The sequence below is a fragment of the Mus caroli genome, unplaced genomic scaffold (genome assembly GCF_978045245.1).
Source record: "Mus caroli unplaced genomic scaffold, Mus_caroli_1 scaffold_13, whole genome shotgun sequence".
Classification (NCBI taxonomy): domain Eukaryota; kingdom Metazoa; phylum Chordata; class Mammalia; order Rodentia; family Muridae; genus Mus; species Mus caroli.
The window spans coordinates 52,695,811-52,720,788 of NW_028227268.1; the positions used below are offsets into that span (position 1 = coordinate 52,695,811).

Sequence of the window (24,978 nt, forward strand, 5' to 3'; positions counted from 1 at the left end):
TTCCCCACCTCCTCGAGGGGAAGCAGCTGCAGGAGCCGTCCGGCCTCGGGACAATGGAAGGAAACGAACTAGAAATTATATCCGCCTTCTCCTTACCCCGCCTGGTCAGAGCTCCACCTCCCCCTTTTCTGGACCTTGCCTGTCAATCACTCCTTCTCCCACTATCTGAGACCCACGGGAGTCCACTAATGCCTCCCCAAACCCGATACCACTTGAACTATTTTCTTCCTGAATCCAATACATTAGAAAGAGGAGTTTTAGGATATTTCCTTTCTCCCTCAACTGGCTGTTGGCACAAGCCTCCAAAACCCAACACTTCAATACTCGCTGTCCCAGCTCCTTCGACGACACAAGCCTCCCATATTATCACCTTCCGCACCACTAACCTCCCCAATTCTAATATCCTCATCCTCGGGTGCTTATTTAATGAACCAAAGCCATCCACGATACGACCAGCCCGAGATTCTGAGATACAGTTTGAGACGGAGACCCCGCCCCGGGCTCACCATCTGGAGAGCCACAGAGGAAGGAAGGATACGGACTCACGGGTTCACCCCACCTCCACCCCCGCCCCCGCCATCCCGGTTGAATAAAGGAGCAGAGACCGAAAGAAGAGAGAGACCCCGCCCCCCCTCGAGAAGAGAAGCCGCAGCCCCTGCAGGACAGGGGTAAGAACCAAACACTGAGGGTATCAGGTTTCTGAGTCTCCAAAGAGGGCTTGGGGTTAGTTGATAGTAATAAGACCTGAACCCCAGGAACTGTGCTAAGAAGAGATGGAAAGTATTGGGTCTAGCGATAGGAGTCGCGTAGATGGGCGTGGGCTGCAGATCATATTTGGTCCCCCAGGTAAGGTCTGGTACCTGTAACCCAGGCGCCCGGGGAGCAGAGGAAGGAAGGTAGTGGATGAGGTAACTAGAGTCGAACCAACGCACGGCGCGCGGGAGTGCGGGATTCCTCACGCTCGCCCTCCAAGCGGAGGTACGAGAATTTCTAACTTGCTCCAAGATCTCCGCGATCCAGCAAAGGGAAAGAAGCAACCGTTTAGGGCAGAATGAACGAGAGGGATTAAGTGGTGGTGCTGAGTCCGCTATCTGATGGCGTTGGTTGGCTCTAGGGGTATCCCAGGTAGAAATCATCAGAGAAGAAAGGAATCTGTTTTAGTAATGCCTAGATCCTCTAACTTTTTCGGTGGCTGTCGCAGGCTTAGGTCGCTATGGGTTCCACAGCGGCCCCGGAGGGAGCTCTGGGCTACGTCCGAGAGTTCACCCGCCACTCCTCCGACGTGCTTAGCAATCTGAATGAGCTGCGCCTGCGCGGGATCCTCACTGACGTCACGCTGCTGGTTGGCGGGCAACCCCTAAGAGCGCACAAGGCAGTTCTTATCGCTTGCAGGTTCGAGGGGGTAGGGCACCTGGGGACTAACTGGGGGAAAAACAGAGTAACATGGCTGTTGAGAGGTAATCCAAAGCATGAGGGAAACTGGGACTAATGGTCCATACCGGCAATCCCAGAACTGGAGAATAAGAAGGGGGGAGGAAGGAAGAAGGGAGGGGGAAGCTTGGGAGAGCATCCAAAAATTGAGGCAGCAGTGCTAGTAGGGAGGCAAGACTTTCCTTTGGTCTCCCGGCTCCTAACATAAGCAATCCATCTGCCCTCTCTCCAGTGGCTTCTTCTATTCAATTTTCCGGGGCCGAGCGGGACTCGGGGTGGATGTACTCTCTCTGCCTGGGGGGCCAGAAGCCAGAGGCTTTGCTCCTCTTCTGGACTTCATGTATACTTCAAGGCTTCGCCTCTCTCCAGCCACTGCCCCAGCTGTCCTCGCAGCTGCTACCTATTTGCAGATGGAACACGTAGTCCAGGCGTGTCACCGTTTCATCCAAGCCAGGTAAAGGGACCATGGATTTGTATTCTCCCTAGCAGAACTAGTGCCGGGAATAAGGGCAAAGGCAACGACTAGGAGACGATGTTAATGATCATCTTACTTTTTCTAGCTATGAACCTCTAGGCATCTCCTTGCGACCTGTGGAGGCAGAACCCCCAAGACCCCCAACAGTCGCTCCACCAGGCAGTCCCAGGCGCTCAGAAGGACACCCAGACCCACCTACTGAGTCTCGAAGCTGCAGTCAAGGTTCCCTGAGTCCAGCCAGCCCAGACCCCAAGGCCTGCAACTGGAAAAAATACAAATTTATTGTGCTAAATTCTCAGACCTCACAAGCAGGAAGCCTGGTTGGGGAGAGTTCAGGTCAACCTTGCCCCCAGGCCAGGCTCCCTAGTGGAGATGAAGCCTGTAGCAGCAGCAGCAGCAGTGAAGAAGGAACCACGCCGGGTCTCCAAAGCAGGTATAAAATCTATAACTCCCAAGAGTTTTAGAGTCTGGTCCACTCTAGGAGGCAGAGCCATTGAGTAGGCCATTGTGGCACCCTCTGAACCAGGTTTCAGAGATACTAACCCAGCTTAGGGAGTTGGCCAAAGGCCAAAGGTGGGGACTTAATGATCAATATTGGCTCACTTCCAGAAGACAGGCCTTGAAGTCTGTATATTCCAGAAAGGGGGCAGGGCGGGGGGAGCCAGTGCCCCACCCCCAATCCCTAACCTTTTCTATGGCTCTTAACATCTGCCTAGACTATCTCTAGCTACTACCACTGCACGATTCAAGTGTGGAGCTCTAGCAAATAACTCCTACCTCTTCACACCCCGGGCTCAAGAGACTTCCCTGCCGGCTTCTAAGCAGGCTAATCCACCGCCAGGTAAGAGGCTCTCTCTTCTGGCTTCTCTCCCGTAGCTGATCCAGGTCGATCTGGACCAAAAAGACCTCAGAATAGACCTATTTAATAGTCCCAAACTTGACTGCATTGGACCCCGTCTGGGTAACGTTTACCTCAGCAGTCAGAATGTCCGAGGGTGAGGATCAATCATAAATATTTTTAAGCTCCCTATGTACTTCCAAAAAGCAGCACAGTTTGGGGATTTCTGGCCCGCCCCAATCCAGGACTGAACAATCTGCCCAGAGTTTGGCAGGGCCTCTCTGGCAAGCTGTCACCCAGAAGGAGGCAAGAAAGGAGAGAAACAGAAACCTCCACCCACTTGTAAGAACCTCCACACACTGTCAGCACCGTTGAAATTAGCAGCATGCTACTAAGTCAGTCGTACTGATTTATCTTACTGACTGTATGGCCATGAACAAGCCAAGTGACCGCCAGTAGCCTCCACAATAATTTAGGGGTTAAAAAGGCCAACAGACCCTACCAGTGTACTGTTGTAGATTTATGGGTACCTGGGGGGAGTCCTCAGTAAATAACTAAGATTGTCATTGTTCCCTACCCTTAGGAAGTGAGTTTTTCAGCTGCCAGAACTGTGAGGCTGTGGCTGGGTGCTCATCGGGGCTGGAGCTCTTAGCTCCGGGAGACGAGGACAAGCCCTATAAATGCCAGCTGTGCCGATCTGCCTTCCGTTATAAGGGCAACTTGGCTAGTCACCGCACGGTGCACACAGGTAGGAGGGGGTCTTGGTCTTTGTGCCCACCGCTCCCGTAGGGCGATCTGACTGTCTTCCAACTTGCAGGGGAAAAGCCCTACCGCTGCTCCATCTGCGGAGCACGTTTTAACCGACCTGCTAACCTAAAAACACACAGCCGCATCCATTCCGGAGAGAAACCATACAAGTGTGAGACCTGCGGCTCGCGTTTTGTTCAGGTAAGGAGAGGGCTGGAAGGCAAATGGGAGGAGCGAAGAGGGTTCCGCCCCTCCCTGAGGTGATCTCAAGGCTCTGCCCTTCAGGTGGCACACCTACGCGCACACGTGCTCATCCACACCGGAGAGAAGCCCTATCCGTGTCCCACCTGCGGAACCCGCTTCCGCCATCTACAGACCCTCAAAAGCCACGTTCGCATCCACACCGGGGAGAAGCCATACCACGTGGGTACCCTACACAGCCTAATAATGGAATTATCCCTCGTATACGCAGGGACGAGTCTTGCCAGAAGTGCTAGGAATAAGCGACAGCCTAAAGAGTCCTAGTGAATCAGAGGCTTGCACCCGGGAGAAGGGGTGGAGGTAATTATGTGCCTGGACTAGGTGCTGTTGTCCCAAGGACCTAACAGTTGTTGATGCTTTTGTTAAGAAAGGCAAGGCCCAGCTCCTGGGCGCCCCCAGAGGACATAGAAAGGCCTGAATGCCAAAATTGTCAGCGGAGAGCTAGACAGTTCCCGGAGTCCTTACTGAAAGGTGGTTATGGAAAGGTTGGGACCTGACAGACCTGTCCTCCCACAGTGTGACCCCTGCGGCCTGCATTTTCGGCACAAGAGTCAACTGCGGCTGCATCTGCGTCAGAAACACGGGGCAGCTACCAACACTAAAGTGCGCTACCACATCCTCGGGGGACCATAGCTGAGTCCCCCCCAGCCAAACTTCGCTCCCTAGGGGCTGTGAAAGCTGTAGGCTCAGGCTTGATTTCCCTGATGGTCCTGATATGGGGGTGTGCTGGGCTACCCTGGTATTAGAAACTGCTGACACCTTAATTTCGTACTGGGGAAGAGCGGGGGTGGCGGATCCTGGCTAGATCTGCCTCTGTTTTGCTGGTCAAAACCTCTTCCTCACAATCCAGATTGGGTAGCTAGGGGGGAGACACAGGGGACTTGCTCTCTTTAAGGGAACTTCCCCCTCCATTTCAAATGGTTTATCTGTAAATATAATTTATTGAGGCCTGTAGTTGGTACCAGGGCCTTTATTCTGTTTGCATTTCCAACTTTCTTCTTCCACAAGTGTGATCAAAAAAGACTGGAAACACAGAAGGGGAGAGCACCACTCTGCTGGCAGAGATACCTAGTGCTTGGCTCTCACCTTTGGCTTGAGTGTCTTACATTGCCCCCCCCCCCTTTTCCTTTCTAACTTTTCTTTCTGGAATTGTCCTTTCTTTTCCTCTCTTTGCTTGTTGGTTTCTCTTCAGTTCTAGAACTGGATCCTTTAGTTTTCCTGGGCTTAGCCCTGAGAATATCGAAGGTTGGGTAAGGAATCCTCTGGTATTTTGGATGATGAACGCCCTGTAGCTGGCCAGACATGGAAAGAAACCTTTCAGCTTTTTGAGGGTGATGGGAACCTTTTGTGATGAACCCAAAATGTAGATAGTAAGTTCCTCCTGAAGGCTGGAAAGGTGGGAGCCAGAGCCCACATCTTCCTAAAAGGAGGTGAGTTGTCTCCACCAAGGAGGCCCAGCATCAACGGTTTGCCTGGGTTCGAATGCACTAAGTTCATCTATCAGACCAAGCCTGCCTAAGGGTTTGCACTGAACGCATAATCCTCTCACGGGTCTGACTTAGTATCTCCATAGGGAGAGACCTGAAGATCCTTACTAGAGACTACAGGACCCTTTATGTCTGGGTTCTGAGAATGCTATGACCTAGAGAGAATTAATGACATTCCTTGACTCGGAGTCTGAGTCCTTTACTGCCTGAACAGCTGGGTTTGAATGTCCCTTGGCCATCCTTCTTTGAATGTGTTTTGTTTGTTTGTTTTGTGTTTGGACAGCTTCTGGCAAGTGTCCAGATTCCAAAACGTTCATCTTTCATGGGTGCTTGGTAGCTTTCTTACCTTAGACAATCTGGGTCTGAGACTCAAACTACCCATCATTCCATTCCTGTCTGGGACCAGTGAATGTACTAGGACTTTACAATGGAAGAAAAGAGGGCTGCCTTCAATGCTGCATTTGTTGTCATTGGGGATTGTTGCTGGGATTATATACTTAAAAGCCTTTGATGGATTGGCCAAAGGCCCCTTCCACTTGAACAAGTTACCAGAGAATGTTACAAGGTTGGTGAGGGCTGCATTTTCTGGTGTGGAACATGGTAGATAAAGATGTTAGGGATGGAGTTTCATGGTTAGACGGAGTGTCTGGGATGTTAGTATTTGGGAGCCTCGATGTACAGTCCTGCTCCTGCTGCCCTGGGACCTATTTGATTATAGTACTTGGGTAAACGGTAAAACGACTTAAATTTGTAGAACAGAGAAGTTCTGAATGAAGGTGGTTCCTGTGGCCAGCAGCTGGGGACAGGTGAGAGAGCCATTCATTCTTCCTGTTCCCATCTAACTCCCCATCACCTGAATGCAGACTTGACCTGTGTGTGGGCTGGGGGCGCCGACAGAGGAGAGATTGAGAAGGTGACTTGATTTCTGTTTAGCAGACTGGCTGGGCGGGCACATGGGAGGTGCCAGGGTGAGATGTTAGATGCTGCAAGATCAGATCCTTGGAATAAAGAAGCCCTTCTTTGTGCCATCTGTCGTGTCCTAGGTTTGTGTTTGCGTGTGTGTTGGGGGCAGGGGACCCGGGGACCTGGAAAGAGGTTCTGGGAACTAATAACTTGGATTCTGTGTTCATCACGTTGTTCCATCCCACTGGTCTTCTGTGGTCCTCGCTCTCCTCCCCTGCCCCAGCCTTCCGGTTCATTGTGTAGGAACCAGTGACTTCATGAAGTTTATCCGGAACCACCTGCATCCTGCCGGTCTGAAGTCACTTCCTGACTGAGGTGGGGAGGCTTCCAGGAGAAAGTAGGGAAAAACCTGGAAAGTGCATCTATGCTAGCTCAGGTTCTTAATGCTTGTGAGCAACCCAACCCTACCTCCTCACACACAACCATCACCGAAGAGGATGGCTAGGACTCGGGTCCCATAAGAACACCAGAGGCTGGCTAGAGCAGCCACAAGGGGAAGGCTGAGTCTTATTGCCTATGTGCCTGCTCCACCTCCCCTTGGTAGCATCTTGGCGTCTATCTAACGTCCAGTACATGTGTCTTTTCCCATGACTTGTGTGGCCAGGGCACACAAGGTGTGTTCCAGCCCAAGGCCCAAAGTCACCAAGTCTAGTGTCTCCCTCCCTATGGACTTTCCTCAGATGTCATAATGACAAAGTTGATCTCTGAAGTACCCTCACCAGCGATAGGACATGGTCTAATGCTCTTATTTTACATTTCTTCATTTTATACAAGTCCATAACCTAGGTTATTTAAAAAAAAAAAAAAAGCAAAATACAGAAACTAAGGAGTTTCTGTCACCTTCCAATATAGTTTAACCCCTATCAGAAATAAGACCAGCTACACTTACGTATCCTATGTTAAGTGCACAGATTTACTAATTTAATCCCTGGCAGCTCTAAAAAGTAGGGAGTGTTCTCTTCAGTTCACAGATGACACCAATTGAGAAGTTAAGGATCTTGACCATGTAAAAAGTAGTAAAATAAATATTGGGACTGTGATCTGATTTTAAATATCTAAAGACTGGGCTCTGTTGAGATTCAACTATTTTCTATACCACTGCCATATCCCTATTATGAGTCTGCTTATAACAAAACTGTAGACCCAAAGAATTTCGGCATTTTATTTTCCATATATGCAACTGAGAAATGTACCATGGTTTGGTTTGGTTCTGCTTGGTGCAAGGGATTGAACTCAGGGACTTCCAGGAGAGCCCAAACCCCCCTGGGTTTAGGAGGGGAGCTTTTCTTTTCTTTTTTTCTTTTTTTTTTTTTTTTTTTTTCTTTTTTTTTTTGAGACAGGGTTTCTCTATGTAGTCCTGGCTGTCCTGGAACTCACTTTGTAGACCAGGCTGGCCTCGAACTCAGAAATCTGCCTGCCTCTGCCTCCCGAGTGCTGGGATTAAAGGCATGTGCCACCATGACCGGCAGGAGCTTTTCATTTTATATATCTAATTACCTAATTTATTACTGTGCATGCATGTGTGGTGTTTTCGTGTACACACACCATGGCGTGTGTACGTGTGGAGGTGAGAGGACAACTCTATGAAGTCAGCTCTGTCCTTCCACTCTCCAGTGAGTTTCAGGGATTGAACTTGAGGCATCAGCCTCTCAAAGCAAGTGCTTCGCCTGCTCTGCCATAGCTCTAGCCCCTCTTTGGGCTTTTAAGGCAGTCTTGTATGTAGCTCAGGCTGGTTTCAAACTTGACTCTGCCTCCTAAGCACCAGAGTAACAGGAACATGCCAACAAAGCCAAGTTCCTTAAGATCGGATCTCACTAAATTGCCCAGATTAGCCTTTACCTCAGTCTGAAGTCCCGGAATGCCTTAAGCTTGCTACCCTCTTAGCCGGGACTCAATAGCTGGGGTTGCAGACAGGCCTTATGTGTAGTGTTTTGCCTACATGTATTTAAGTGACCCAGATGGGTACATGCCTGTGGAGGCCAGAAGAGGGTGTCAGATCCCCTGGAACTGTGGAAGCTGACAAGACCTGAACCTTGTTCCTCTGAAAGAACAGCAAGTGCTCTTAACTGCTGAGCCATCCCTCCAGCCCCTACAGTATGATTTCTTAAATGCATAGCTTCCTATACCATCCCCCTCTCGTTTGCCTCTTTCCCCATTGGTCTGCATATGAATTCTGAGCCCAAGGTTCAAAGGTCAGAGTCCTGGGGAGCCTGAGGTATAATAAAAGAAAAGCCCAACTCTTTGCTCTCTGGAGGTGAGGGGGCAGTGCCTCTAGAGCTCTGGTTAGATAAGAGGCTGACAGCTCCAGTGACCAGGGTCATAGCTTGCCTCTCTCAAGATGTTCAGCATAAGATAAAAAACAAAACAACTGGTTAGGAAGTGGCCAGCCAGTACTAGAAGGCTAAGAGAAAGCTTCCAGCACCGCTGAGGAAAAAGTAGGTGGTAATGGGGGACTCTGGTGGTGTGACAGCCGCCCTTCCTCTTCTCAGTTATTTTTGGTCTCAGTGACCTGCTAGTTTCCTGCTAGTGGGGTCAGAAACGGCAGGAAAATAATTCTCATTACAGAAACGAATGCCAGGACTCCGGGACGTCACCGGTCCTCGTTCCCCGCCTCCCCGCTTTATAACAGCAATACTGGGAATTGAACCAGGACGAGTTCAATAGGTCCTGTAAGCCCCCTTTTAATTATTTAAAAAACAAAAACACAAACAAAATCAAAATTGAGACGGAGTCTAGCTAAATTGCCCACGTTGACCATGAGCTTGCCTCTGCCTCCGGGGCAGCTCGGATCACAGTCTGCGCGTTCCTGTCTTCCCTTCTTCCTCCGACGCCCTCGGCTCAGCCGTCTAGAATTTTCAGGGCTTTTCTAGTCGCCCCAGGTGCTCTGTCAGTTTAACTCTTACCTCATAACCTATCCCTTCATACCCACGCTGCATGGCAATTCTTGGATCCCTCACTAAGCAAGTGAGTTTCTGCCTGGCCAGGACCAGCCCTTTGATGCAAGTCTGGAAATGAGATTGCTCCAGCACTCCGCAGAACCCTCGCGGTTAGGTCCCTTGTCACGTGGGACCTATCTTCCTCATGCCCCTCCCTACGCATGCGCCCCTCTCTCACTGCAGGTCCTGAACAATGCTGTAAACCCCGCCCAGCCCCTCCGGATCCACCCCCTGCTCTGGAGACCTGCATCCTAATTGGCGAACCAAGTGTTAGATGTTGGCCCATTTAGGCAGGTGTTGAATCCTCAAAGATAACATAATCCACAACCAGACTACCTCTCGTTAGGGTTGTGGCCCGAACCTGGTTTTGTTTTCTGGCCTCTAAAGAAATCATCTGGCTGGAGTCTGGATCTCAGCTGCGGTCTAACCCGGCCCTGTGTCGGTGGCAGGTCCCGGTTTATAGGGCCTCCTTCCTCTTGGAGAAAGGCGCAGGCGCCACATGCTTTATCAGTAACTTCCTAGCTACCAGCCCCAGCTTAGCGCTGAGCGTCCTGCAGGGTAGGTGGGAGGGCCAAAGTGAGCGGTTTAAAGCCCAGATCAGGAAGGGGCTCTTAGGAGTTGCCCCTTTGTTCCTTTCGGAATGGTGCGCAGGGCTGAGCCCCCCGACGGGGGCTGGGGATGGATGGTGGTGCTCTCAGCGTTCTTCCAGTCGGCGCTCGTGTTTGGGGTGCTCCGTTCCTTCGGTGTCTTCTTCGTGGAATTTGTGGCGGCGTTTGAGGAGCAGGCAGCCAGAGTCTCCTGGATCGCTTCCATAGGGATCGCGGTGCAGCAGTTTGGGAGTGAGTGCGGCGTCCGGGTGCGGTGGCCTGCCACCCTTGGAGAAAAGAGGGAATTTGGGGACCAGAAAGGGGAAAGGGTCGGGAGGATGCTGAGGGAGGGTGGCGGAGACCACCTCGCAGAACCCATTCCAATTCCCTAGGCCCAATAGGCAGTGCCCTGAGCACGAAGCTGGGGCCCAGGCCTGTGGTGATGACTGGGGGCATCTTGGCTGCGCTGGGGATGCTGCTTGCTTCATTTGCTACCTCCTTGACCCACCTATACCTGAGTATTGGGCTGCTGTCAGGTGAGACCCTGGGCAAGGGCAAAAGTCTAAGGCCTGAATCTCAAGCCTCTGGGTTTTCACCTTCTTCCACCTCTTTCCAAAAAAGGCTTAGGGAGAACCTATGCCCTGAAGGGAATTCTTAAATTGAATGACTAAGTCAGAGATAATCCAGAAAACACAAGCCCAAACCCATCGGACTGGAGGGTAGAAGGGAGGTTGTTATTAAGATTGTGCTATAGGTAGAGACTGAAATAGATATCATTGCTTACTTAAAAAATTAATAATGACGCTTTCGATGCTTACACACCCGGGCAACGGAAGATTAATGTAGCCAAAAACAGTAGAGATGGCGCTCTTATTCCAAAGTTCTGTGTTAGGTACTTTAGGAACACTATCTTTTGTCTTCCCAGATCCCATAGAGCAGCGGTTCTCAACCTGTAGGTAGCGATCCAGTTGGGAGAGTCGCACGATTCTTTCATCGGGGGGGTAGGGGGGGGGGGCGGGGGGGGCGGGGGGAACGGTGCATAGCAGATGCTCTGACTTCAGATATTTACATTACGATTCGTAACAGTAGCAAAAATACAGTTAGGAAGTAGTAATGAAAATAATCTTCTGATGGGGGGGGTCACCACAACATGTATTTAAGAGTCAAAACCTTAGGAAGGTCAGGACCCACTGTCATAAAGTGTGTTAACCCCATTTTGCAGATGAGGTGGTTGAGCCTGGGAGAGTAAGCAGAACACACAAAGTCACACAGCTAGAAAGTGTTAAAACCCAGCACTGTGAACACCCAGGTCTGTGGTCGCGCAAAGCAGGGGCTAGTCTGCTCCGAGGTTGTGTTGGGATTACTGGGTGTTCTGAGCACCTCCAAAGCCCACAGCCCAAAGCCTTGTTCTCCTTTTGACAGGCTCCGGCTGGGCCCTGACCTTCACTCCGACCCTGGCCTGCCTTTCCCGTTACTTCTCTCAGCGTCGATCTCTGGCCATGGGGCTGGCCCTGACTGGAGTGGGCATCTCCTCTTTTGCATTTGCCCCCCTCTTCCAGTGGCTGATCAACAACTATGCCTGGAGAGGGGCCCTCTTGCTAGTGTCTGCCCTCTCACTACACCTGATGGCCTGTGGTGCTCTCCTCCGCCCACTCTCCCTGACTGAAGATGCTGCTGTGGGTGGCCCTGGGGCCCAGATCACCTCCCTCCTCCGCCATGGTCCCTTCCTCCGATACACTGCTGCCCTCACCCTGATCAACACTGGCTTCTTCATTCCCTACGTCCACCTGGTGGCCCATCTGCAGGACCTGGGCTGGGACCCACTGCCTGCCGCCTTCCTACTTTCAGTGGCTGCTGTTTCTGACCTCGTGGGGCGTGTGGCATCTGGTTGGCTGGGAGATGCAGTCCCAGGGCCTGTGGCCAGGCTTCTGATGCTCTGGACCACCCTGACTGGGGTGTCACTAGCCCTGTTTCCTGTTGCTCAGGCTTCCTCAACCCTCGTAGTCCTGGCTGTGGCCTATGGCTTCACATCAGGAGCCCTGACCCCAGTGGCCTTCTCCGTGCTTCCTGAACTGGTGGGGACTGGAAGGATTTACTGTGGTATGGGACTGGTGCAGATGATCGAGAGTATCGGGGGGCTGCTGGGGGCTCCTCTATCAGGTAAGAGAAATGGGGTTGCCAACTGGGCCGGGGATGTCATGTTGTCTAGTTGGGGGAAGGAACTAGTTCTACAATGGTATGTGTTAATAGTGCCCTCTAGTATGTAAACAGTGTACCGCCTGCATAGCCAATCATAACAGTCCTAAAGTGAGTTCACAGGAGAACAGAACTTGGGTCTAAGAAGGTCTGAGTGGGAAGACACCAGTGAAACTTCAGGCTTGGTTTTCAGAAGACCTGGCTTGGCCTAACTTTTCAGTGTCTTATCTTTTCCTTTGGCCCAGTGGGCCCCTACCCATATGTCTGAAACATCTGGTTAAAGTTCGCTGTGCTCAAGATGCCAGAACCTTCTGACCTTTAACATCTTCCCCTTAACTATTAACTGAAGGCTTAAAAAGGTCACTGTTGCCAGAACAAACACACAGATATGCTTGACTTCCTATGGCTCACCAACACTTACAGACTGCTTTGGGAGTCCTTTCTTCAGGGAGGGCGGCAGCCGAAATGACCTTTGGAGGCTGTTTAAGAAACCCTAGTCTCGTATTCATCCAGTCTCACCTTAGGAGTTCCATCTCTTGCAGGACAGTGGGTTTTCCTTTGTCCACAGATGGGTCTAGGCCATCAGCCCCAGTGTGCAGATCACCCATGTATGTCTCTCTTTCTCTTGGACCCAGGCTATCTCCGGGATGTGACAGGCAACTACACGGCTTCTTTTGTGGTGGCCGGGGCCTTCCTACTCGCAGGAAGTGGAGTTCTTATCACCCTGCCCCATTTCTTCTCCTGCATCTCAGTTTCTACCTCCAGACCCCAGGACCTTGTGATAGAGGCACCAGATACCAAAATTCCCCTGCCCAAGGAGGAGGGGCTGGGAGAGGACTAAACTCCACGGAGAGCAGTGGCCATAGAAACAGAGCTTGGCGGTGCCTCACCACGGCATCCACAGAAGTACAGTGCCTTAGGATTCTTGCTCCATCTCCTCCAGAGCAGGCCCAGGGTTCCTGCAGTTTAATGTGCCAACCCTTCACGTTCTGTTGAGGATCCACCTATCGCCTTTGCTCTCCCGAGCTTCTCCAAAGGCTCCAGGAGATCCCACTCCACTGAGTTCTGAATCAAATCTGAAAGTCAAAGGGCAAGAGTCTTCTCATGGTTTTATATGTGATAGCTGGTGTCCCTTGTATATCAAACAAGTAAGAGAACTGGACAATAATTGTAACCTCAAAAAAAAGAGCTGGGACCAGGTGCTTGGGGCAGCTAATAGGGCCATGGCTGAGCCAAGGAGTGGAGATGTCCATGAACTCTGGTGACCCAGAGTTCCTCCCTCCTGTCCACTCATCCCCCTCTTCTCCATTATTCCTGTGACACAGGGAAATATTTCAGAGAAAGGCCTATGTATGGAAGAAGGTGGCTTGAGAGCAGAGACTGGAACTGATAAAGCTAATGTGTGACCTAAGAGACTGAGCCTCGCCGTGTAGCCCAGGCTACTCTTGAACTTGAGAACTGGCCTCCTCCCAAGCACTAGGATCACAGGTGCACACAGCCTTACCCAGATGGATCTTTGTTCCTCCTAGGCTAACAAAGGCAGATCAAAAAAGGCAAGAAAAAAAAGTAAGGGTTGGGAGCTAGAAAGAAAAGCTCAGCTGTTAAGAGCACTTCCTGCTCTTCCAGTATGCCAGAGCATCAGACTAAGTGGTTCACAACCACCTAGAATCCAGAGGATCCAATATCCTCTTCTGGTATCCGTGGGCACCCCCCTCCACCTCCCCCACCTCCCACGTAACAAATAAAAATCGGTTTAAAGGTAGATCTGATGGTCAAGCTCAGCATCTGCAAACACTTGCTGCTCTTCCAGCTGACCTGCTTACTCCTGGTACCTACACCCAGCAGTTCACAGCTGCTTGTAAGTCCCGCTCCGAGAGAGTTGTCCTCCACAAACACACATGAGTTAAAGTAATTTTTAGAGGTTAAGAAAGTATGAGGTTGCCGGGCGTGGTGGCGCGCGCCTTTAATCCCAGCACTTGGGAGGCAGAGGCAGGCGGATTTCTGAGTTCGAGGCCAGCCTGGTCTACAAAGTGAGTTCCAGGACAGCCAGGGCTACACAGAGAAACCCTGTCTCGAAAAACCAAAAAATAAAAAATAAATAAATAAATAAAAATAAAAAAAAAAAGAAAGTATGAGGTTTAGGTATGCCCCTAACAAACTGGAACTGACTAGCTGACAATTTCTCCAAGATCCTCTTAAAGGTAAGGATTTGGGCAAATAAAAACTAGGCAGACATCATTCCTCACCGCCCCAAGGCTGCTGGGACCCTGTTGCTTTCAACTAGTTTTATTGAGATAAGTAGAGATGCTTTGGGGTCCTGGTTTGGCTAATGAAACTCTCAAGAGGGTAAGATAAAAATTCTTTATTAGGGAAGGAGGTCAACCAAGAAAATGATCAACAAGTGGTATCCCGGATGGAGCCAGCGCCCCCCGCGGAAAGCAGGGAGACTTGTGGAACTGGGAGCAGCTCCCCTCTCTCAGGTGGAGGGGTTGCTGGAGGTGAGGCTGGACGGCAGGAGGGGAGGGCTCTGGGCAGCCCCATGTAGATGAAACTGCCAGAGAGGATGAAAGAGCTGCACACCAGGAAAGAGGCACTGAAGTCTCCTGTCTTATCCCTTAGGAAGCCTGAGAAGAGGGTAAAGGAATTTAGAAGCCTGGCATCTCAGGGGCAGAAGAGAGTCGTGAGCGAATCCGAGAGCTCAGCCCTTACCTGACAGAGGAGGGCCCAGGAGTCCCCCGAGGCTCATCAGCATCATCACCAGCCCTGTGGCCTGCACCACACCTCCAATGCCCACCAGCCCCGGGAGCACACCGAAAACCAGTGGGGCATAACTCCCAGCGCTCAGCCCATAGGCCCCAGCAGCGGCCAGCAGAGGGGCCCCCCAACCCTCCTCTGTCCCCACGGTGGGCACTAATCCCATTGCTAGTACCCCTAACCCAGTCAGAGACCCAAACACCACCAGAAGCCTCGGAAGGGGCACCCAGCCCTGGTCTGCCAGCCATCCGCTGACCAATCGGGCACAGGCATCTCCCACTGCAGCGACAGCCACCACCAACGCTGCCCCATAACCACCCATGCCCTGATCTAAAGCATGCGGACCCAAATGAACGTAGGGGACGAAGTATCCGCCCCCGATCAAGGCGGTGCCCAAAGCAAAGACTGAAAAGGCCCGGCGCTTGAACAGACCTAGGCCAAGGGCAGCTAGGGGGGTACGAGGTGGGGACAGCGGGTCACCAGAGAGAGCTAAAGGTCGTAGCAAGGCGCCACAGGGTGTGAGGTGAAGGGTGACAGCGCCAAGGAGGAGCAAGGCACCCCGCCAGCCGAAAGTATCAAGGAGGAACTGCAAGGCAGGTGCCAGGAGCAGCGAGGATGCCCCATTACCGGTGAGCGCCAACCCTACCGCCAAGACCCGACGGCGGGAGAAGTACCGAGAGAGGGTACCCAGGGCTGGTGCAAACACCAGGGCCCAGCCAGAGCCTGCAAATGGATAGGACAGGATGAGGGTACAGGCATGGCTTTGCAAACATTCTTTAGCCCTGCTTCTCCCCTGCACGCGCACGAGGACACACACACACACACACCGCCTTGTACAGTCCCCTATCCTATAAGAAGTTCCTGTCCCCATTATCACCCCTTAAGCATACAGCCACCCCACTCTTCTTACCAGCGAGGAGGCCCAGGCCGAGGTAGAGGTGCAGGAGGCTTCGGGCGAAAGCCGAGAAGACCAAGCCAAGCGAGGTTAGGACTCCCCCAACCATCACCACGGGGCGTGCCCCCCAGCGAGTGCTCAGGGCGCTGCCCACTGGGCCTAGAAGGGGGCGGAGTCAACGAAGACATGCCCCGGGACCCCCAAACTATCCGAAACATTTCTCATTGGCTGTTTTGCCTGGCCTGGTAACTCCTCCCATTGACCTCAAGACCCACTCTTCTAGAATTTGGTTCCACCAGTAACTCTCAGGTTGTCTGGTAATCAAGTCTGCTGTCTCCCATTACTACATCCACGGCCTCTCCACCCGGTGCCCGCCTCCCACCTCGGGGGGCCCCCCTCACTGGCTGCCTGCTGCACGGCCAAGGCCAGGGCGCTGACCCACGCAGTGTCCTGGGCGCTTCGTTCAAAGTGCTCCGCGAGGTCGGGGAGGGCAAGGCCCAGGGAGCGTAAGAGCCCGTAGGAGAGCCCGTTCACGGCGAATGCTGCGGCCGCCACCACCCAGCCCCAGCCCCCGTCCGGGGGTCCGGCCGGCTTGGGGGTCATCGCCGTCTGCTGGGGTGGGGAAACACCTGTGAATGAAGTCTCCACGCCTGGGCCTCCGCTAGGGAGCTGACGTCCCTGAGATCCAGCCTCGGGCTGCTCGCCCAGGGAGGGCACGTCGCCCGGAGCATGGGCGCGGGAACCAGGCCTAGGGATAGAAGTCCTGGGTGCGCGTGAGGTCCCCCAGGCCAGGGGCTCATCCTTCCCAAACCCTCTTTCTCTTACCCGACCTCTCCCGGCGTTGGGGGTAGGGAAAGGGCGAAGGTGGGTTCAGCCGGATTTTCTCCGCGCTTTCCGGCAGGCAGGGTTCTGCGGAGCAGCTAGCCAGCAGAGATGGAGCCCAACTTGGACCGCTCTCTCCGGTAAACAGAGATCACCACAGGGGCCCGAGCCACCTGGGACACGGGGTGGGGGTGGGGGTGAGTACCGAGGGCGGGGGAAGGAGAGACAGCCAATCCACCCAGGCCTGGCTAAGGCCTGACGCCGAGTCCCACGAGGATTGAATTATCCACACACGAGCCCCAGCCCTGGTTGGGGAACCGCGAGGAGTGAGTGTACCTGGTGGCCGCGCCCCGCCTCTCCCCGCGCCTCTCACGCTGCGGGGCTCACACCCACGCACCTGCCGTCGGCTGTGCACGCAAGAAGAGCCGGGTTGCAATCTTTGCCCGGCCGGCTACCCACGCATGAAAATAGCAGTGGTCTCCAAAACCTAAATGAGTTCTTGGATTCTCGGATTTGTTGTTGAGGATCCTGTAAAGCTCCAACATCAAATCACTGGCCTCCAATGGACAATGCCAGCATGCCCTCACTAGAAAGGAGGGCGACTTCTCGGTACCAAGACCTGTGATGTTCCAGGCAGTCTTTACATACTTTGTCATTTCATCTTTACAATATCCCTATGAAGATGGCACTATCTCCATTTTACAAATGTAATAGCTGACCCTTAAAAAGGTTAGGTAACCCACCCTAAAGCGTTCGGCTAAAAAAAAAAAAAAAATGAACTTAGGTTTATACTATCGTGGGAGGATACAGGGGGAACAGACCTAGGAGTGACACAGAGACTGGGACAGTTGAGGGAAATAGCTTGGAGAGGCAGATTGATGTGAACTGTCGTGGAAAGGACAGAATTCATGTAGAGCCACAGTGTGAGGGTGGCTGGGAATAGCTGAAAGGTTTGGGCAAGATTTTTTTTTTTAAGGAAGAATTCAGAGAAATAAACTCAGGTGTTTTTCTTGAAGATTTTAACGAGCATCCTTCTTTAGCAGTCACTATTGCTTTACTTCAGCCATTTGACTCATTTGGTTTAATCATTAAACAATGCCATTGAAATTTCAGCAATTTGCAGGTTGGGACTTATATCAACCCGTAGCCACGGGATGGCGGTGTTTCCTAATTGATGAGAAAGTATCTGCCTAGAAAGGGAAGAAAGGTAGCTCAGAAGTCGTGAAACTGGAAGACTAAAGAGAGTAGACAGACTTTCAGAAGCACACCACTGTGTTTGGGGAAGGCCTCACAACCATTAAAGGCGAGCCAGGCTACCTTCCCATCCCACACTCCCACCCCAGGGAATCAGCGTCCTCCCTCCTCAGCAAGTCTACCCTTTTCTCAGTTCTAGGTTTTCAAATACATGGTTTTTCTGCTGAAATATCCTAGAACAGAAGACCATGAAGGTGTGAGGCCCTACCACAGACACCTTAGGAAAGTGGCCTCACTGCATTCACCAGCCAGGAGCTGTCTGTGAAAGCCACCGGAGTGGTGGCGCCTGCAGGTACTCAGCCACCAAGGAGGCAGGGAACAGCTGGTTGGTTTCTTGAGAAGGCCAGTAAGAACTCTGCTCTCTGTCAGTGGAACCCAGCCAGCCCAAAGGAATGGCTCTCTCCGTGGTGAAGTTGAAATGCAGCCAGAGAGGAGACTATTTCTGGGTTGTACCAAGTAATGTTGTGTACTTTGGCAGAATGCAAAATCTAGAGCCTAGGGTGATTGGTTGTGAAAGGGCATGCTCCTCGTCTTCCTCATGCTCATAGCCAGAGCCAATGTGTGTTGTTCGTGGAGTTAATGAACATTGGAAAAGGGGACCCCCTACCAAGGACCCCAAGAAGACTTACTAAGCTGGACTTCTGCTTAGCTATCTGAGTGCAAACACGGATCTGTTTCCTTGTTTTTCAAATGGTTATAATAACAGTTACCTGATAGGGTTGTTGTCAGGATTAAATTCGTCATGGTGTATGCATGTGAAAGTAAGAGACTTAGAGCAGTGTCTGAATAGGATCCTTAACAGCCCTCACCGGCACCACCGTAGCCCAGAGCAACTGGACTAGGCTCTACAGCACTGCCTCCCTTTGCCAAGTGGCCACTTCAGACTCAAAACCAAGCTAGTAAACTCAAGGTCAAGGAACCACACCAGTCCTGTGAGTTTTTGTAGAATCACATGGGTTATAAAGTATGAATGCTTTTTGAAAAATTAAATGGAATTTTCTGGTTTTGGGGGTGGGGGTGGGAAGGATGAGGCTCCTGAAGCCCAGGATGACCCAAGTTCACTGTGTAGCTAAGGATGTCTTTGAACTTATGCTACCTCCCAGGTGCTGGGGTTAAAGGTAATCAATCCCCTTGCATCAGCATGTAATCCCACCTCTGGCCTTTTCTCCTTCCAAGCTAAATGTACAACCATGTGAACTGTCAGAAGTTCTTTCTGTCTTCTATGAAGGTGTCCCTTTACCTATGCCCTTTAAGCCTCCGAGTTCCAGACAGAGACTGGAATGCGGCCGCTGTCCACTTTCAGGTGGTGTTCAGCCTGCAGAACATCTGTAAACAAGGGTCTAGTCTACTCTTCCTCAGTCAGCAAACCATAAGGCACACCCCATGAAGCTGTAGGTGTGTATGTGCTCGGGGACAGAAAGCATTGTGAAAGGAGTAGTGTCTTAGTTAGGGTTTTACTGCTGTGAACAGACACCATGACCAAGGCAAGTCTTATAAAAAACAACATTTAATTGGGGCTGGCTTACAGGTTCAGGGGTTCAGTCCATTATCATCAAGGTGGGAGCATGGCAGTATCCAGGCAGGCATGGCACAGCAGGAGCTGAGAGTTCTATGTCTTCATCCAAAGGCTGCTAGTGGAAGACTGACTTCCAGGCAACTAGGGTGAGGATCTTATACCCACACCCCCAGTGACACACCCATTCCAAACAGGTCACACCTATTCCAACAAGGCCACACCTTCTGATGGTGCCACTCCCTGGTCCAAGGATATACAAACCATCACATTCCACTCCCTGGTCCCCATAGACTTGTTCAAAAACATGAGTCTATGGGGGCCATACTTAAACATAGCATAATGCAAAATGCATTTAGTCCAACTTTCAAAGTCCTCATAGTCTATAGAAGTTGCAACAATGTTAAAAGTCCAAAGTTCAAGGTCTCTTCTGAGATTCATTCAACTTAATTAACTGTAATCCCCAAAGCAAGACAGGAAACCAGCTGGGCAAACTCCAAACTCTGCATCTCCATGGCTGATGTCAAAGTGGTCTTTAGATCTCCACTCATTTTTCATCTTTGTTGACTGCAACAAACTGCTTTCTCCTGGGTTGGTTCCACTCCCTGTTAGCAGCTTTCCTCAGCATGTATCCCATGGCTCTGGCATCTTTAACATCTTTGAGTCTCCAAGGCAATTTCAATGTTACAGCTTCTTGTTTCAGTGTCTGGGATTCCACTTGATCTTTTGGACTCCTCCTAAAGACTGACATCACTTTTCCAGCTCTGCCCTCTGTAGCACTCTGGGCTCAGGTTGACCCACTCCACTACGGCTGCAGTTCTTGGTGATCACTCCATGATACTGACATCTCCAATACACTGGGATATTCCACTCCAACTAGGCTTCACCAATAGCCTCTCATAGGCTCTCTTCAGGGTGCCAAGCCTCAAATCCTTTGCATGACCCCTTCAGTCCTGGGCCATCAACTACAGCTGAGGCTTCACCTTCTCCAATGGCGTTCCTTGGCCTCTCACAGTGCTAAGCCTCAGCTTCTCTCAATTATCCCTTCATTCCTTCACAAGCAGTATCACCTGAGTGACTCTTAAACATTACCAAGTCCATCCGCAGCATGAGGTGCAACCTTGGTTATCTCTGGAACACAGCTTCTTTGTGCTCCCAGAAAACAATTTCCAGAAGATTTCACCTCAGTGATGCTGGTCTCTTCTTAATCACTGCTAATTCCTTAGCTCCAGCTAACCAGCATCAATTTTCCCAGTAGTTCCTTCCATTCTTAACTCTAGAGCCAGAGGCACATGGCTGAAGCTGCCGAGTTCTGCGGCTTACAGGAACTAGAACATGATACCCTTATACTATTACATTATCACTAGCTTTATGTTTTCTAAATCCTTCACTGCCTAAGCTTGGCTATCTTGGTTCTTGCTCTGTAGATTGACCTTGAATGTAGAGATCAGCATGCTTGTCTCATGGGATTAAAGGTGTGTATCATCATGCCTGGATCTAATTTAGCTGGGTAGGATCTTGCCCCAAGGTCCCACTCCCTTAATCTTTATCTCCTAGAACACAAGATTTTGCTCCATTTCACTTCCTGGTACTCCTTTAATACTCAAACCATATATTTTATATTTTTCCTTTCTAAGCTTGCTATGCTTGTTCAAACTTCTCTTCATGAGACTTAACCAGAGAACAAAGTCTCTGCTGGGTTTTTTTTGAAACTTCTTTTGTCAATGCAAGTAATCCAAGTCTCTTCACCTTAGCCTCAGGCAAACCTTTCAGACAAGGGCAAAAAGTAGCCACATTCTTTACCAAAATACCACAAAACCAGTCTTTATGCCACATTCTGAAATTCTTCTCCTTTGAAATCTCTTGGGCCAGGTCAACACAGTTCAAATTACTCCCAGCAACAAAGTCTTCCATATTCCTACTAGGATGACCCATTAAGCCCCATTTAAAGCATTCCACTGCTTTCCAAATCCAAAGTCCCAAAATCCACATTCTTTCAAATAAAAGCATGGTCAGGCCTATCACAGCAATACCCCACTCCTGGTACCAACTTCTGTCTTAGTTAGGGTTTTACTGCTGTGAACAGACACCATGACCAAGGCAAGTCTTATAAAAAAACAACATTTAATTGGGGCTGGCTTACAGGTTCAGGGGTTCAGTCCATTATCATCAAGGTGGGAGCATGGCAGTATCCAGGCAGGCATGGCACAGCAGGAGCTGAGAGTTCTATGTCTTCATCCAAAGGCTGCTAGTGGAAGACTGACTTCCAGGCAACTAGGGTGAGGATCTTATACCCACACCCCCAGTGACACACCCATTCCAAACAGGTCACACCTATTCCAACAAGGCCACACCTTCTGATGGTGCCACTCCCTGGTCCAAGGATATACAAACCATCACAAGTAGGAACCAGGGGCATTTGAGCAACTCCATGTCACTTGGTTGTGCCTCAGGACCTGCTCCGGCCCAAACACATCCATACCATTTCCATTCCATAATGGATTGCAGCTGTGCATGTCCAACTTTAGGGCTTGGTGGGTCAGACGACATGCAGCTCATGATGGACAGCTCACGTCGAATGGTAATCTGGTTAATCCGTCATCAAATGCCAAATGTTTAGTTTCCACTAAGGCTCCGTAGCAGGCCGATGGCTGTCTGCAGATGATGGAGAGCCATGCCTTCACTGTGATTCACCTCCAGGAGTCTGACAGAGACTCCAAACAGCATCTCTATCTGCCACCAATACCTCAAGTACCATCAAGTCTACTGCATTTCATGGTTCAAGTGGTAGAGCAGCCTGGACCTGCTGCCCTCAGGGGTGTGCAATCGATTTTAGCTTGTTTTGCCATGCTGGGGATGAGGCTCGAGACCCATGCGTACAAAGCAAGCACTTTACCAACCCATCTTTGTCTCCAACCTACAGAGTTTTTGTTACACGTACATGTGTATAAATACATAGATTTATTCTGTTCCTCCAGAGCCCCACTATTTGATACAGAGACTTTTGTCTTTACCACTTTTCTGGTTTTGTTTTTCTTGTGTTTTCCAAGCTTGTGAGAATGCTGACTTCCTTATCCTGACCAAAACTAAAACCAAGAGAGGACTCAGAATAAGTTTTATTCATTTTTATACAAGATGTTAATAGAGTGGTAATATACATCTATAATCCTAACACTCAGGTGGCCGGGACAGAGGGATCACAGGTTCAAGGCCAGCCTGAGCTAGATAATAAATAGCTCCAGGTCAGCTGTACTGTTGTGGATCTATGTCCTTCAGGGATGGCATGGCCATGGCCATCTTGACACCCGAGCAACTGTGGCTACCTGGGTGAGATATACACTCTCATTTCCTATTGGAAAGGGGACGGGCTCATGAAGCTCGTGTGAAGTCACACGGGGGAGTCACCTGGAGGCACACAGGTGATCTCTGTGGTGCTCAAAGGCTTCATTATTTCCTGAGAATATGCGAGCACTGAGTAATTGCTGTAGAGAGATTTCTTTACTGGGCTAGATGTCAGTATGTCACCCTGTCACCCCTTCAAGATTTAGTTTCGTTTCACAGGGCTGAGGACAGAGCCCAAGCTTTCTTGAATTCTTCCTCAGCCACGCTTCTATAGGTAATCACAATTAAACCCACTGACTCACCAAGCTAGACTTCAGCGGCACTTTTTTTTTTTTTTTTTTGGAGGGAAGTTGACAACAGGGTCTTACCATGTAACTCTGGCTAGCCTGAAACTTGCTACATGGTAGACCAAGCTGGCCCTAAACTCTCAGAGCTCCACCTGAGGACGATACTGTGGATGGGGTCTGAGTTAGAGGTGTCCACCGCCGTGCCTGGTTGAAGGCATTTCTTTCCACTGTCTTCAGCACTGTAGCCAGAGTGAACAGACTCTTCTTTTTAAACATCTGTCCAGGAAAATTGTGCACCAGTTGGTACCCAAACAACTGCATGGTGGAACCCAGCTGCTTTGGGAGAAGCAGTGGCCTTGTCTCCTACTCTGGGTGGATGATAAGATATGCAACGGAAGATAAACTGGAGGTGGAAGACTTTCAGAGGCAATCCTGATACAACCATCCTTCCCTGCACAGTTTACCCTGGTATCTTTCTTTCTTGCTGTGGTAGCAGCTGGATTGTTGCTGTTATGCAATCGAGGCCATGTCATCCCAAGGTGGAATGTCTGTGGAAGGGATCCCAGTCTGGCCACCCCGCTCTGTGTGGTACAGAGTAACACACCTCCTTGGTGAAAGGCATCTGCCCCGTAAGTATGGGGATCGTTTCCCACCCAACCAAGTGACTGACAAAGTAGAGCATACATGGCAATCCCCTGAAGCCACAGATCTGGGACAAGGTCATAAGAAAACTTTGGTCTACGTTGTGTGACCTTTGGTCTACGTTGTGTGACCTTTGCTATGATAATAAGGCATGAGGGTTCCAAAAGATGGCTCAGTGGGTAAAGACTCTTGTCATGACCCATGACGACTTGAGATTGATTTTCTACACCCACATGGTAGAAGGAGAGAACCGACCCCCACAGCTCTCCTCTGACTACACACGTACACACGTTTGCACACACAAACGTGTATGGTAGAGGGATGACAGAACTGTGGCTCAACTGTCTCCTTAGGGGGAAAAGCTTGCTTATATAAGGGAGGAATTGGAACATGAAAGACATTTGCTTTCTATCTTTATTGACAGCCTCTTAATTGATAGGAAATGTTGGGGGAAGAAGGTATTGACTTGCTGTTTCTTAGGGTGGGGCATATAAGGCATATAAGAGAAGAATACAAATTAAACCTGTATTAAATAGCTGCTCCTGAAATCCAAAAACTTGGAACCCATAGGACAGTGAATCTGGGGAGAGAGAGTGGGCTGGGGGGAGGGAATTAAAAAACTTTAAGAGACCCACTGCCATGTTATAGGAAGAGACTTAATATGGGACATGGAGGTGGGTGGCGTCAGTCTGAGTGCCGTGGAATGGAAGAAACTGAGAGATCCAGCGACTCCTTCAGCCTTGACTCAAAGCTTGTATATCTGAGACAATAAGAGAGAAATCAGCCCTGTTGGGGACATTTGGTTATTACTGGTTGAGGTCCCTGTGATTATCAGGGACTGGAAGATAACCAAGGAAGGAAGCATTACTGAGGGAATTGGGCATAGGAGAGGCAGTGTTGGTGGTGAAGTTCCCCTGACCTGATAGGGCTGTGTGCACAGTTAGAAAAGAAATGAATGCAGCCGGAACCTCAGGCCCTTGGTGGTTTTTCTGCTGAGCTCTACAGTGGGCTATTTTCTTTACAAGATAGAAGTGCTGGTGGATCTGATTGTTGCTGGCATGTAAATCATGTCCATAAACTGCTAAAGCAAGCAATACAGGATGCAGATTTAAAAAAAAAAAAAAAAAGCAGACACCGGGGTTTTCCAGGTCACTTGGAAGGAAATGTGGCAAGAGTTTTGTGAAGTTGGAGTCCCTGGTAGGGAAACTGTCAGAAAGCCAAAGTCAGTGCTTGCGAGCCTCCTGAGGGATAAAGGAGTGAATGACAGAACTGTAAATGTAAGACAGAGGACGCTGTTCCCAGGAGTGGGCCATCATTTCACCAGAGGATGCTGCATACAGTTCTTCTCCACGGATGGAGGCTGCACACCGAGCCCTGGACCCTTTGGCAGGCAGATGGGACCAATAGAAAGGCAGCAGCCACTGTACAACCCATGAAGCCCAGGCAGCCAGGACCTGTGCAGCAAGCAGTAGTCCATACAGCCCTACTCTTGGTTGCCTCAGAGCAGGTAGAACAGTGTGAGTCAGACTCAGTGAGCCCTTCTGGTGT

At 50.5% G+C, this 24,978-nt stretch overlaps 3 protein-coding genes across 7 annotated transcripts; 2 read left to right on the plus strand and 1 right to left on the minus strand.

The window, feature by feature from the left end:
- Positions 1-610: 610 nt before the first annotated feature.
- On the plus strand, positions 611-5,617 carry Bcl6b (BCL6B transcription repressor). The gene is made up of 9 exons (XM_021177999.3): positions 611-668; positions 1,202-1,392; positions 1,664-1,885; positions 1,992-2,339; positions 2,623-2,747; positions 3,328-3,492; positions 3,562-3,692; positions 3,777-3,914; positions 4,269-5,617. The coding sequence occupies exons 2-9, from the start codon at positions 1,214-1,216 to the stop codon at positions 4,383-4,385; spliced, it is 1,425 nt and encodes a 474-aa protein (XP_021033658.1). The 5' UTR covers positions 611-668; positions 1,202-1,213; the 3' UTR covers positions 4,386-5,617.
- Positions 5,618-9,436: 3,819 nt separating this feature from the next.
- Slc16a13 (solute carrier family 16 member 13) lies at positions 9,437-13,683 on the plus strand. 2 transcript variants are annotated; one of them, XM_085829851.1, is made up of 5 exons: positions 9,437-9,977; positions 10,118-10,261; positions 10,948-11,034; positions 11,148-11,885; positions 12,557-13,683. In XM_085829851.1, the coding sequence occupies exons 1-5, from the start codon at positions 9,779-9,781 to the stop codon at positions 12,760-12,762; spliced, it is 1,374 nt and encodes a 457-aa protein (XP_085685977.1). In that variant the 5' UTR covers positions 9,437-9,778; the 3' UTR covers positions 12,763-13,683. The 2 variants fall into 2 exon arrangements, with proteins under 2 accessions (XP_085685977.1, XP_021033436.1); XM_021177777.3 differs by lacking the exon at positions 10,948-11,034.
- Positions 13,684-14,268: 585 nt separating this feature from the next.
- Slc16a11 (solute carrier family 16 member 11) lies at positions 14,269-16,577 on the minus strand. Of its 4 annotated transcripts, none has more exons than XM_021176860.3 (5): positions 16,396-16,577; positions 15,972-16,318; positions 15,586-15,729; positions 14,631-15,398; positions 14,269-14,545 (listed from the first exon to the last, which is right to left on the minus strand). In XM_021176860.3, exons 2-5 carry the CDS (start codon positions 16,171-16,173, stop codon positions 14,316-14,318), a joined length of 1,344 nt encoding a protein of 447 aa, XP_021032519.3. In that variant the 5' UTR covers positions 16,174-16,318; positions 16,396-16,577; the 3' UTR covers positions 14,269-14,315. The 4 variants fall into 4 exon arrangements, with proteins under 4 accessions (XP_021032519.3, XP_085685979.1, XP_085685978.1 ...); XM_085829853.1 differs by having other exon boundaries at positions 15,972-16,179; positions 16,396-16,576; XM_085829852.1 differs by having other exon boundaries at positions 15,972-16,182; positions 16,396-16,575.
- Positions 16,578-24,978: the final 8,401 nt, after the last annotated feature.